Source organism: Drosophila santomea, chromosome 3R, assembly GCF_016746245.2.
Source record: "Drosophila santomea strain STO CAGO 1482 chromosome 3R, Prin_Dsan_1.1, whole genome shotgun sequence".
In the NCBI taxonomy this organism is placed as follows: domain Eukaryota; kingdom Metazoa; phylum Arthropoda; class Insecta; order Diptera; family Drosophilidae; genus Drosophila; species Drosophila santomea.
In genome coordinates this window covers 1,870,776-1,885,080 of record NC_053019.2, presented here as the reverse complement: position 1 = coordinate 1,885,080, position 14,305 = coordinate 1,870,776, and the positions used below count along the sequence as shown (strand labels likewise).

Sequence of the window (14,305 nt, the reverse complement as noted above, 5' to 3'; positions counted from 1 at the left end):
AAGAATCGTTTTTCTCTACTGTTTTAACTGTGCTCTTTTTAATATTTTACTTTGGTACATGCCTAGACCCTCGAATAGCCAACTTTTACACACCGTTAATACTTTTTGGCTCTATGTGCAATTTAAATCTCAATAAACGCACCACCTAAGCAACAAAATTAAACTAAAACCAAGGTATCAAAGCAAGTTCAACCGCTCGCTCGTTTTCTTCATCTAATACCCAACCGAAAGCAAAAAAGAGCAAGCTTCAGATAATTGGCTCCAATTGAACTAATTGTTTTATGCTTCTAATTGTTTTATGCGAAATTTCTATCGATAACTAACCGCCAAACCAAACCGCAAAATTCAAATTGAAATCGATCCGTAATGTCTCGCGAAAACTCCCCTCGTCACGGCTCCTTCCGCCGCACTCTCAATAGCAGAGATCCGTCGGCAGGGACGCCGGGCTCCGGATCGGGAGCGGGATCGCCACATCACCAGCAGTCCAACCAGCACTACCACCACCACCAGCCGCCGATCATGGAGCACGCCGGCGCGCAGATCTCCACGTCCGCCTCGAACATAGCCACCGTGCTGGAGGACGGCGAAAACCAACAGCTGCCGCCCTTGACAGGATCTGGACCCAGTCGCCAAAGATCTCTGAGGGATCGGCTCAAGGACGGCATCACCGGTAGCTTCTCCTGGCAGTAAGTCACGCCAAGATCGAAGTTTTGATGCTTCTTCCGTAGCACTTTTGTGTGAAATTTATTACCACTCTTATTTAACGCTCCCAATTTTGAAATTCTTTCTTTTCCGTAGACCTGTTTTTCAGTAGCCTAATCCCCAATGTATGTTAAAACTTTCTTTCAAGACTTGAATTCGATTTAGTTAGTACCCACTCGATTTATAAATGCACAACGTATAAGTAAGCAATTAAAATCCAAAATGAGCTCTTGCCAGAGTGAAGAATTTACTAATTAGACTGCACAGCACCTTTTGTATAAAATCATCAGCTGAAATCCCAAAAAGACGGACGGACTTGGATCAAGCATATATATTCTGTACGAAATGCAATTCGCTTATCGGGTATAAAAAGGTGTTACTTTAAGTTCAATAGTTACAAAAAGTATTATAGTTGTATTAATATTTTATTCGGTAGAATTTGTACTGCATTGGAAAAAATACTTTTGGGACTTAATTTTTAATTTGTTTCCTTATACATTTATATAATGGTTTTTTTAATGCATATGTACTTCAGTTCCCTTTTATTATTACAGCAGTTACTTAATCATCATTAAACTGCAACCCAGTAAGATATCAAATCCATTTTTTTGTATGATTACTTCCAGAATAATTCCGTTTTTTCTGATGATAGGCATAGCAAATATACAACAACATTAAAAGCGAAAGCTGAAACACAATATTCCTGACATTTCAAAAATTATCTTTAGCAAAAACAAAGCACGTGTGAACTTTTTACTGACATAATGAATCACAGGTCATAAATCAATTAAATTTGACAAATTTAATTTCGCAAGCTTCTCCATCGTACCAAAGGGAACTAAAGCGTACACAATCACCCAAAGAGGATCAAAAATTGCATAATTAATTTAAAAATAAATTCAAAATGGTATACTAAGGAAGGCAGCGGTCAGAGAAGGCGAGAAATCAAGAGCAGGTTGCTCATTGACGGATGGAAGGGTGACATATTCAAAGTCATTGCAATTCACTTCCCAATTGAGATGGGAAAATAAGCAAAAGTGACAGAACATGGAAAAGCAAAATTACAAACAGGAAATACAAGTGGATTCACTTAAAACATATATCCTAAATGATTAAAATACTTGGTGTTGTATGAAATTTGCACAATTAAATGTATAATCTTAAACGATTTATGATTTAAACATGTGTTAACTATAAATCCTTTTTTACTTCACTATTTTTTTTTAGTCTTAAAAGCTCATAAATACCTTCTGCCTCTCAGAGAAAGTATGAATACCTTCAATAAATACCATCTGCCTTTGGAGAACTTTTCCCCATCAGTAAGTTTTCCAAAATATTTCCATAAGTCGAAACAGCAGAGAACAAAAGGAAACCTGCAATTTATTCGCAAAACAATTAAAGCAAAAAGTTGTTATAAAGTCAACAATGATTTGGCAAACTTGTCCTTTTCATTTGCCGGGTTAAGGAAAGTTGGTTGCCAATTTTTCCGTTGGCCAAAAAAATTCTACAAAATTTTACATTATGTTCGCCACCATCTCGGCTGTCATTTTCATAATATAACATTTTTATGTAGACTCTAGAGTAGTTATCGTCGGCAAAAGCGCCTGAGCAATTTGACCTTGAAAGTTTTGCCAGCAACGTGCACTTTCACTCCATCCACAGCCTGCATAGTGGTTATACCCAATACACACTTGTATCTTGTATCTGACACTCCTCAAACTCGTTCTTCGCGCAGACAGCTGCGATTTCAGATTGGATCTGAGCAGTTCCTTTAACCACTTTGAGCTGGTAATTTACAACCTTGAAACCCTTTTCAGCTGGCCTTGCTTTTTTGTTTACCTGCTGCCCTGTGGCTTCCTCTTCCAACTCCTTCTTTTATTAAAGACATCCGCCTTTGTTGATTTGAGGCTGTTTTTGGCGACATTTCATGCCTCGTATTTTTAGGTAAGAGGTATGCCAATATACTCATGAACAGCATCTGTAGTATTCCTCCGTCTGTACTTATATATACTTTTTGGAAAATAAGTAGAAACTTTTTACTATAAAATTGCTACGGCGGATAGTCGGACACAAGGATGGACATGGCCAGTTCCACTCGGCTATTGAACCTGAACAAGAATATGTATACATTATATGGTCGGAAACGCTTTCTTCTGCCTGTTACATACTGTTCGACGAATCTAGTATACCCTTTTACTCCACGCGTAACGGGTATATACACTTTTTGGAAAGATTGTAAGTAAACTAACAAGGAAACACCCTAGAAGTAAAAACTGCTCTCATACCGAAATTCAAAGTTCAGTGCGACGTATCGCTATTATATGTTCATAGTCACTTCAAGTTAGATCTGTATGTTTCTCGCATTTGTTATTATTGGTCTTACGATGCCATTTTGAATATATGTTTAAGTTTTAAAATTCGGTATGAGTGGCATTCCCCCTCAAATTTAACAAATACGGTATACTCGAGTCCCCGACTATCTGATACCCGTTACTTAGCTAGTGGAAGTGCGAAGGAAAATTTCAACACTGACTGTTTTGGCGGCTTATGGGCGTTAGAGTGGGCGTGGGAGAAAGACCTGTGAAAAAAATCCAAACATTTTCCAAAAGTTGGGGCGGGCGTGGCAAAAACTTTTTGGCAAATTTATAGAAATTGACAATACTTATAAAAACAATAGATTACGCTATAGTCGAGTTCCGCGACTATTAGATACCCGTTACTCAGTAGCTAAATTAAAAAAACAATATATATGCCTTTTTATACATATGTACGAAACACTTCGCCGCTCAAATTAGCTTCTTCTATAGATATTGTTATTTTTAAATTAAATAACTAAGAATGAACTATTAAATTAAATTATCACACTTATTTAAAAATATTAACCTATACCCATTTAGTTTATATTTAATTAAATTACTACACTACCTACTCTGCCTCCCTTACGCAAAATAATATACCAATGTAGTAACTAAGGAGTGTCCCTAAAATAAACTGCACACTTTTAATTGCTAATTTTTCGCAGTACAAGGTTTCGATCACGCTGGTTTGCGATGCACCGTTAGAAAGCTTAATAAATTCTGCGTAATTATCATATTCTCTTTTGACTATTCACTCTCAACAATGCACAATTACTGCATAGGGAACGGTGTGTCTTACAGAGAATTGGCTAAACGGTACAAAGTTAGTGTCAATAGTGTAAAAAACATAATAATTAAGTTTGCAGACACATATTTTTTGAAAGATAGGCCAAAAAGAGGAAGAATAACTGGTCCCATGGATAAGATATTGATAAAAATATTTAAGTCTTGATCACCATAAACAGCTCGATGTCAGTAGGAGATTTGCGAAAGCTCTATAATCGATTGCTCTCTGATAAAGTGCAATGCGGTATTATGGACGATAAAACTTATGTAAAATTGGACTCGAGAATTTTACCCGGCCCTTAATTTTATACCAAAACTAAAAAACAGTTGCCGAGTCCGTGTCTAAAATTTAAGTAGAAAAATTTGGAGAGAAAGTGCTAATATGGCACAAAAGGCACAATAAACCCTGATATTTACATGAGGGAGTGTTTAACAAACGTTTGATTAAATTTTATGAAAATCGCAATGTCTCAACAATTTTTGGACAGCTGTTGCGACAGCTCACTAAGCCCATTCCACTTTGGCCTTACTACATTCAAAAAACATAAATTTTGTGTCAGAAGAGGAGAATCCACAAAATTGCCCAGAACTTCGTCCAATTGAGAGATATTAAGCTATTGTTAATTTGAAGAAGAATTGTAGTCTCTCCGAAAACATGGAAGAAATTAAAAAAAACTGGATGCGTGCCATACGTGGGGTTACCAAGGCGTCTGTGCAGAACCTGATGCGTGGCGTTAAGCAAATAGAGTAGGCGTGGCAGCATGGGTTAACAAATTGGCACTGCGTCTATGTCTCTAGAATTTGTATGCTGAATCTCAACCTAGCTGAATTCTAGCTTTTATAGTTCCTGAGATCTCGACTTTCATACGGACGGACAGAGAGACGGACGGACATGGCCAGATCGACGTGTCTATTTAACCTGATCAAGAATATATATACTTTACATGGTGGGAAACGCTTCCTTCTGCCTGTTACATATATTTCAACGAATCTATGGTAGTACTCTACGAGTAACGGGTATAAATATCCGTATATTAATTAACTCGACCTTGACCTGGTCTTTAAGTTTGTATGACTGTCTGAAACCAAAAAAAATTCGTTCTGGTCTTGAATTCACGCCCACACACGATCGATTCACTCAACTGCTAATTGAAATTTCAGGAGCTTGTGGCTTTTATTCCGCCACAAGCCCAAGTGAGAAAAGAGAACAATGCCAATAAAATCATAAAGAATCGAGACAGTCGCACCTTTTGTTTGCTTTTGCCTGAGCAAATACTTTCGACGGGCCCCGTAGATCGTCCATAAAGTCGGGCCAAAACGGCATGCGGCTCAGCTAACTTTCGGATTTCGCATTAGAAACTATGGCGATGCCGGGCACGTTCCGGAGCGCAGTGTTGGTGGCTGATAATTACGATAATGGCCAAAATGAATGATTGGTAATGGATGTGTGGGCGTTTTCCCCAAAAGCTGTTGACTGACTGCATTTCTGGCAGTTTTATTAAATTATTTGTATGGGCTTATGAGCTTATGAGTTCAAGAAATTTGTTAGATTTTAAGTATAACATCACTTTAATAAAATAGTTTTTGAGGCAGATATAGTTAATATAAAATATTTTGGAAAATTTTTATTTTGGTCATATACTCATCACTAAAACCACAGTAATATAATAATTACTTGTAAAATAAAAGGTTATTCTAGATTCTTTGAAAAGTATGTTACAGGTATTCTTTCCCTAACAAGAGAGGCTCAGAAGGAGAGCAATCCGATCTCAAGACCCCTGGGACCGTATTTTATGGAACCGTGCTGCAAAACAACTTTGAATTGTATTAAGAGAACTTCGAAGTAACTTTTTTGAGCAGAAGCTAGCTTCTATGGAGTATATTCGCACTGGAAGTCCACCAAATCGCTCAAAAGACAACCGTTTAGACAGGTTCCCATTAGATGTCCGGGAGGCGAACTTGCTAAAAATGAGGAAAATCATTTGGAGACTAGACTCACCCATTACAAATTCGCTACAATGGAGCAGCATCGAAAGACGCTTGAGAGCCTCGAGATACCCTTATCTAATACTTAGCGCCATATTTAGGGTGCAGTCCTTCCCAAAGCATTGGAAAATGGCAGCAATTTTAATGATACATAAACCTGGGAAACCTTAAGAGGATCCAGAATCGTGACTAAACATATAGTACTGGCTATGAGGATTTGGAATACTGTAACGCTGGATTCATTGATATGCAGTAAGCATTTGACAGAGTCTGGCATATCGGCCTTCTTTGCTAAATTAAATTATTGCTCCCGCGTCATACTATGGTGTCCTGAAGTCTTACTTAGAAGAAAGGAAGTTCATGGTCAGGGTCAAAAACACCTACTCGACCCCTTGCTACATGAGAGCTGGAGTTCCGCAGGGCAGCGTCCTTGGCCCGCTGCTCTACACAATTTATACTGTAGATTTGCCTCGCCCAAATATGTATTATATGGAAGCTCCCTGAAAGGCCCTACTCGCTACATACGCTGACGATATTGCACTGTTGTACAGCACCAGTTCTTGCACTGAGGCAGCACGTGGCCTCCAAAAGTATCTTACTACTCTGGTTGCATGTTGCAAAAGATAGAACTTAAAGGCCAATCCACATAAGCCACCAATCCTTGCTTCACCTTGAAGACTTTCATTGACCACATCCCACCCATACAATTTGACGGCGTAACTCTAGACCAACCTTTGCAGGCTAAATACTTCGGGACTACCCTTGACAAAGGGTTGACCTTTGGCCCACACTTAAGAGCTACGGTTCGGAAATGTGGTTAACAGAAGAAGCACCGTGAAACTAAGAGCCAAAAGGGCAGTCTACCTCCATTGCACTATGGGAAATTTGACCACTTTTTCTGGCCTAAATTAATAACTCCAGAACGGGGAGAGATTTTCAGTTGGTGTTTTTTGTATGGTCCATATTTGTATAGTCCATATCTTTTATGGTACCAAAAATTGTGGGCGTGGCACCGCCCTTTCTATTTTTTGTAATTTATAACTCCAGAACGAATAAAAATATTTAATTTTTTTTTTTTGCATTAATTTGCACTAGACCATATCTAAACTTTCCCCAAAAACTGGGGGCGTGGCACAGCCCCTTATATTTATATTATTAATTTTCGTAAAGGCTTTCTCTAATTTTTTTTAATCTCAGCAAAAACAAATGATTTCGTGATAGTATTTATATACTAAATTATTTTACAGAACTTAACAACAATAGTACTAATTAAAACAAGTTAGGCATTATAGAAAAAAATACTTTTGTAAAGCAAATAATATTTTTACTAAATTACTGGGACAACACTAGTTTTTTTTTTATTGAATGTTGCAAACGCCTAATAGAAGACCCGCTGATTAAAATACTTTTTACAGAATGGAAATTAACGCTTTGGTTCCAAAGATATTAGAACTTTTGTAACGACAGAAAAACTTAACGTTGCAGATTGTTGTTTTGTGTACGCGCAACAGCTGTTTTTAACAGCTGATTTCTTTGTTGTGGCTCCATCTATTAAAATTTCTGGTATGCAGCACTAAAGATTGGTCAATTATGAATGCGTACACTAAATATTATTGTAATATTCCGACTTTCAGAAAATGGGTTTTGGCCAGAAAAAGGGGTCAAATTTCCCATAGTGCATTGTATAGCTCCGATATATATGGAGAGCAAATCTGGGGTATTGCTGCAAAATCAAACTACAAACGAATAGAGGTTTTGCAAAATCATGCCATGCGTGCCATCACTAACTGTCCATACTACGTGGCATTACACTTCATCGGGACCTGAATCTGCATACAATGGAAGAGCAGATCTCAAGGCACACTAGCAAATATTGTGATAGGCTTAAAAGACACCACAGCATGCTTGCATGATGCTTACTCCCTGCCAGGCCTCTAAGAAGGCTAAAAAGAAAGGGTTTTGCCAAAACAATTAGACAACCTTAAAGACCCCGTCGATGTTTGAGATATACATAGTTGTAAGTCCTCTCGCGATTTGTTTAAGTGCGCTCTTATCGTACTAGTACTGCATATACGTTTTCATCTCTTCAATAAAATTAAAAAAAAACAAAAACATGAATTTTCATCACGATAACTAATCGAGTGAATCTGGCCATGTCCTTCTGTCCGTAGCCAATTTCTTTTGATATATAAGAAAAAAGATGATATTTATCGTTCGCACTTCCACTAGTTGAGTAATGGGTATCTGTCGAAAAGGCACTTAATTGTGCCTCTTTGCTTCTTCATTTTATGCAAAATCTGTGTTTGTGGGATATCACAACTAGTCGTATCAATTTGCCAGCTCTAAGTAATATTTAAAATGGGAACAATCCTTTTTTTGGTGTAGCTTGTGCTGGCATTGACATTGAACAATAGTTGACCCTGAAATGGTGCACAAGAGAATCTCCGCCCCTTTGTGCACCCCTTTCCACCCCTCTGCCCGCTAAATAGCTGGCAATTTGTGTGCCCACGTGTGTGCTTCTGGCCGAGTGCGAGAGTGTGTGGCGGAGTCCAGAAGCATTTCATGTTTGACTTTCACTTGCAGCTGTGAAGAGAGGCAACGTTCGCTGCGCCTGTCAGCAAAGTTACACTATGCAACAAAACAGCAACGGCAACAAATGACAACACCACTTGTTTGTTGGTGTGGATCATGTCGTTGGCGCCCGACATTATTTTGGCCGTAATTTGCATTGATTGCACAGTGGTCGAAAGTTTGAGGTTAAAGGCTGTAAAATTAGAGTGTGCTTTAATACAATTTTCAGAGTTTGTCAAAATAGTAATAAGTTGCTTATGTCGATTCGAACACACAGACCTTTAGGTGAAAAATAATTTTAAATATACTTGGAAAACACCAGATAATTTTATAGAAAACGATACGAGAGGTAGACGAGACTTATTTAGAGACCATCATCAGTCCTCAATGTCATTCTGTAATGTAATAATGAATGTGTTGGGCCTACTTACACGCGTTCGACCTTGGGAGATATTAAATCTAATCCACAAAATTTGCGTCCTGCACCACAGTGCCTGCCGATGGGAGCCCTAATCCGATGAGCATTACCATCACGCTCGTATTTGGGGTTGTTACTGTGGTCTTGTCTTCGCTGAGTATAAAATGCAACGTCAATGTTGTCCACTGCTCCACCCTTCCCCTAAACATCCTGCTCGCTTGCTCACAAATTTTCATTAGTGTTATGGCGAAGCTGTTGTTGTCTCTGATGTGGTGGCCTGTCGCTGGCAGCTGACTGTTCCTGCTCCTGCTTCTCGTCCTCGGACTGCTCATTCTCAACGGCAGATTCGACGTGGGCGTTGCCGTAGCTTGGCTACCGGTTATGGGTACTGCGTTCTTCATAATGATTATGAAATTACGCCTCATTAAATTAGTGGCAGTCAAGTCAAACAGAAGCCCAGCTACCCCCTGTTTGACGCGGCGTCCATTTAACGTGGCTTTTGAATATGCCATAATTGCTTATATTAATTTCCATCGTGCAAATCGTGCTAAATTAGCCGATATGTTGGGGGAGAGGTATTTTATTTTTAGTAGACATATTACAACTGCAACCTATGGCTAAAAATAATGGAACACCCAAAGCCGAAAAACTAAGCAGCCCCTGATTTAATTTTTGACTCGAACTATCACCTCGTATGTCAAACTCAGCAATCTTTTTTAAGTTTCACACTGCATGACGCTCGAGACATTATAATAGCCTCCAACAGTCAATAATCCCTGAATGGCAGGACCAGTATACCGTTGCTAGTAACAACTGAAAGGTTCGCTCGTTGGTTTATTTATGATCAACGAAGAATTGCCTCTTTCTAATTTACAATCAGCCCCCAAGCCGCTAATTATAGCTATCAACTAACTATAAGTTATTTTTAGTGCACATGGGTTCAAGTGGGGAAAAAAATTTCGCAATTTTAATTTCTCTGCTTTCGCTTTTCTCCGAATTTTGGTATTTATAAGCCCAATTACCGAAAGACTTGTCTGGCCTTTGGCTCTCAAAAAGCATCACATATTCTACAGAAAGTTCTAGCATGCACTTATGCATAAATATGACGTTCAGATACTGTATCTGTTTATAGTGTGTAAGCCACAAAGTCTGCTCGCATTGTTGGTACCGACATTTGCTAATACTTTGTAAACAAACAATTTTCGTATTCTTTTCATGAATTGCGACGAATTAAATTTGTTATCCAAGCACAAGACATGCAAATGAAGGCGCCAAACGAAGGCAAATGCACTTAGGCAAATTGTCCCTATTAATTTTTAATAACGGCGAGAACATTTCTAAATGGCTTTTAGGGACTTTTATGCGGTGGTAAATTCGGTTGAATTATCTTTGCCTCATGAGTAATTTTCGCAAATGGGAAATCAGTGAATGATTAACGAACTTATGAAGGCTTTGTAGCCTTAATCAAAAACAATAAATGGCAATTAAAAGTAATATACCTTAAAGGAAAGGGCATTCATTTTCCAGCAGTCTCGCAGGGATGAATTCTGCATGTGTTTGAAACTGTATAATCGATTTTCACACCCTTTCCACTGGCCATTTCAATGCCACATGCCATATGAGTTGCCCCACCAATCAATTTGGCATTCAATCTACGAAATTGCTCATATATATCAATAATTATCTGTCATTATTGTTAAACCGAGCAAATTATGCTATCGATTTTCTCGGATCTGTGTTCAGGTTGTTGTTCGTTCTGTCGTCCTTGCTAATCGAAATCCGCATTGTGATTTGCTTTACAAATTTATTGCTTAAGCACGGCACGACAGCATAATTTATTGACATGCGACCTCAAAACAAATCCTATTTGAAAACATTATTTGCTTTCCGTTTGGATCGCGGAAAGATTATGTACTGATTTTTGGATCGGTGTTTATTAATCTTCTCCTACGTTGTCTCAATTGACTTTATTCAATTATAAATCCATGGGCTGCTTATCGCATTGGCTACCTGATATTCGCCAGTATTTATAATGAGCCACCCATTCAAAGCAAAGAAGGCCGCCGATAAGAAACCCAACTCTCCTCACCCTCCGCGGAATCTCCATTGTAATTACGGGGAAAATTCCAGCCAAGACACTAATTAAATAGCTCATAAAATCGTTTGTTCTAGCTAGGCTGACCTTTTCTAGAATAAAGTGAAGATAGTTAAGTAGAAGATGTTTCCTTGTTTTCAGTGCTAGCACACTTTTAAATATTTCATTCGCCAGTCAGTAATGGAAAACAAGAGAGAACGCTATAGTCGAGTTCCCCGACTATCTGATACCCGTTACTTAGCTAGAGGAAGTGCAAAGGAGAGTTTTCAACACTGACAGTTTTTGGCGGTTTGTGGGCGTTAGAGTGGGCGTGGCAAAAAGTTTTTTGGCAAATCGATAGAAATTTACAAGACTAATACAAAAATGAAAAAATATCAAAACATTTTTCAAAAGTGTGGGCGTGGCAGTTTTGGGCGGTTTGTGGGCGTTAGAGTGGGCGTGGCAGCCTGAATCGACAAACTTGCGCTGCTTCTATGTCTCTGGAGTCTGTATGTTTAATCTCAACTTTCTAGCTTTTGTAGTTCCTGAGATCTCGACGTTCATACGGACAGACAGACGGACGGACAGACGGACATGGCCAAATCGACTCGGCTATTGATCCTGATCAAGAATATATATACTTTATATGGTCGGAAACGCTTCCTTCTGCCTGTTACATGCTTTTCAACGAATCTAGTATACCCTTTTACTCTACGAGTAACGGGTATAATTACTAGACTTGAGAGACAAAGTGTTCAAATGAGTTGATGCAGTACACAAAATTTTGCAGAAAGTCCAAAAAGAACACTGTTGCAATTGAATCTAAAATGTCTTCTCATAAATAAGTTGCTACTATTACCAAATATAAGGTGGACTTCAAAGGTAAGTTTTAATTACGTTATTGTTAATCATTTACTTTTAAAGTTTCCTAGAAGTTTTTAAGAAGCGCCTAACGCAACTCGATATTATCGTAGTTATATGTATCTCCGTGATATAAGTTGTGCTCAAATAACCATTTAAACTTTAAACAAGATAGAACGCTATACTCGAAAAAATATCAAAACATTTTTCAAAAGTGTGGGCGTATCAGTTTTGGGTGGTTTTTGGGCGTTAGGGTGGGCGTGGTAATTTTCAAAAGTTAGAGTGGGCGTGGTAACATGGGTCTACATGCGCTGCGTCTATGTCTCTGAAGTCTGCATGCTAAATTTCAACTTTCTATCTTTTATTGTTCGTGAGATCTTGGCGTTCATACGCACAGACGGACGGACGTTGCCAGATCGACAAGAATATATATACTTTATATAGTCGGAATCGCTTCCTTCTGCCTGTTACATACTTTTCAACGAATCTAGTGTACCCTTTTACTCTACGAGTAACGGGTATAATGACTACCTTATCTCGTCACTTTAGAACACTATTTTCTTTCTCCTAGACATTTCCATTCGGTCATTTAGGTGATACATCATCATTTTTTGTTGAATCTTGTTGTTCTCTTATCGATCTTTTGTTTCGACTCGTAAATAAAAATACAATATTTTATTAAAAACCAAATGTTTATCTAGTCTTCAGCCTGTCATATAAACACAAAAGCAGGCTAGACTAAATAAGCAAGAAAGAGTGTACCGCGCCTGACATTGACCCCAATTACGGTGCCTCATGTAGGCAAAACCGTTGGAAAATACGAAAAATATTGATAGCACAATAACAACCATTCCTACGATTTCTATTTACCATGTAAATAACTTATTATTCATATGCCCCCCAGGGGGATAAAAACATGTTGGTTTTTATACCCGTTACTCGTAGAGTAAAAGGGTATACTAGATTCGTTGAAAAGTATGTAACAGGCGGAAGGAAGCGTTTCCGACCATATAAAGTATATATATTCTTGATCAGGATCAATAGCCGAGTCGATGTGACCATGTCCGTCTGTCTGTCCGTCCGTATGAACGCTGAGATCTCAGGAACTAAAAAAGCTAGAATGTTGAGACTAAGCATACAGACTCCAGAGTAATAGACGCAGCGCAAGTTTGTCGATTCATGTTGCCACGCCCACTCTAAAGCCCACAAACCGCCCAAAACTGCCACGCCCACACTTTTGAAAATTTTTTGATATTTTTTCATTTTTGTATTGGTCTTATAAATTTATATCGATTTGCCAAAAAACTTTTTGCCACGCTCACTCTAACGCCCACAAACCGCCTTAAGCTGCCACGCCCACACTTTTGAAAAATGTTTTGATATTTTTTCATTTTTGTATTAGTCTTGTGAGTTTCTATCGAATTGCGAAAAAACTTTTTGCCACGCCCACAAACCGCCAAAAACTGTCAGCGTTGAAGACTCTCCTTCTCACTTCCACTAGCTGAGTAACGGGTATTAGATAGTCGGGGAACTCGACTATAGCGTTCTCTCTTGTTTTGTTTGCGTTTTTGGCGAGCAAACTTTCTGTGCAATTCCAATTGAATAATTGGAATTGAAATTGAGTTTTCCACCAACCGGACAATAATGGATGAATATTTAAATCTTCTATGACAAATGTTTTAGCACTATCGCCTTCCTTTCCCCCATCCTCCCCAACGCCAAATGTCAATCGGTGTGTCACTCCTTTGGCAAATCTAATTCAGTATCGGTTTAAGTTTAAAATTTATGACTCAGAAGGCAGCTTTTGACATTGTTTTTGAATTGAAAAAATTTATTAATTACAATCTGGTTTTGTTATTACAAAATTTGATGGAAAATGGAGCACTATTTTACTTGAGTAACGAGCTTACTAACAGCCGCAGATTTGAATAAGAACATTTTTAATTTTGTTAGGCCAATAAATATATTAAATACGTTTTAATAAAAAGGTTCGAAACTTATGTTCAAGCTGATAAATAAACAAAATGACCTGGAAATTGTAACGCGATGTAATAAAACCAAAATCAACATAATATTCACCGAAGTTATTTAGTTGCGGAACTCGAGTCCCATTGGAATTTAAACACCAATAATTCTCTCATTTGATTGTTTTCTTTTTTAAATTTTTCACAATATGACATACATACAATATATGTATACACAGGGCATTTAAGAATCCAGGCAAATTCCAGCACGTTTTGCAATTGCTTTGCGAATTTGTAGGTACCTTTATTATTATGAAAAATCAAATGGCAAGACCCAAGCGACTTGTTTGATTGAAAAAGCCAAATCAACAAGTACAGCCAGCAGAGAATGGAGTAAACAAATAAAAAATTTGATTAAAGCAGCAGAATAGCCGTTAGTGCATCCATATAAATTCAATTTTAATACATGCGATCAATTAAGCCTCAAAAAAAAAGTAAATGGAGGAAAATACAAAGGACCCTTTATTTTAGCAGGGAAACGAACCGGTTAGCATGGACTCCAACCACACTTTTCGGGTTAGTAGGT

General features: G+C 38.1%; 1 protein-coding gene across 3 annotated transcripts in view; it reads left to right on the top strand.

Annotated features, from left to right (window-relative positions):
* The first annotated feature begins 276 nt into the window (after positions 1–276).
* Positions 277–14,305, top strand: part of LOC120451040 (TLD domain-containing protein 2) — a 69,558-nt gene continuing 55,529 nt past the window's right edge. Inside the window, exon 1 of one of the 3 annotated variants that reach the window (XM_039634379.2) lies at positions 277–686. In XM_039634379.2, the coding sequence (XP_039490313.1) occupies positions 367–686 (320 nt within the window). In that variant the 5' untranslated portion in view covers positions 277–366. The remainder of the gene's footprint in view (positions 687–14,305) is intronic. The other 2 variants (XM_039634381.2, XM_039634383.2) reach the window with 2 other exon arrangements.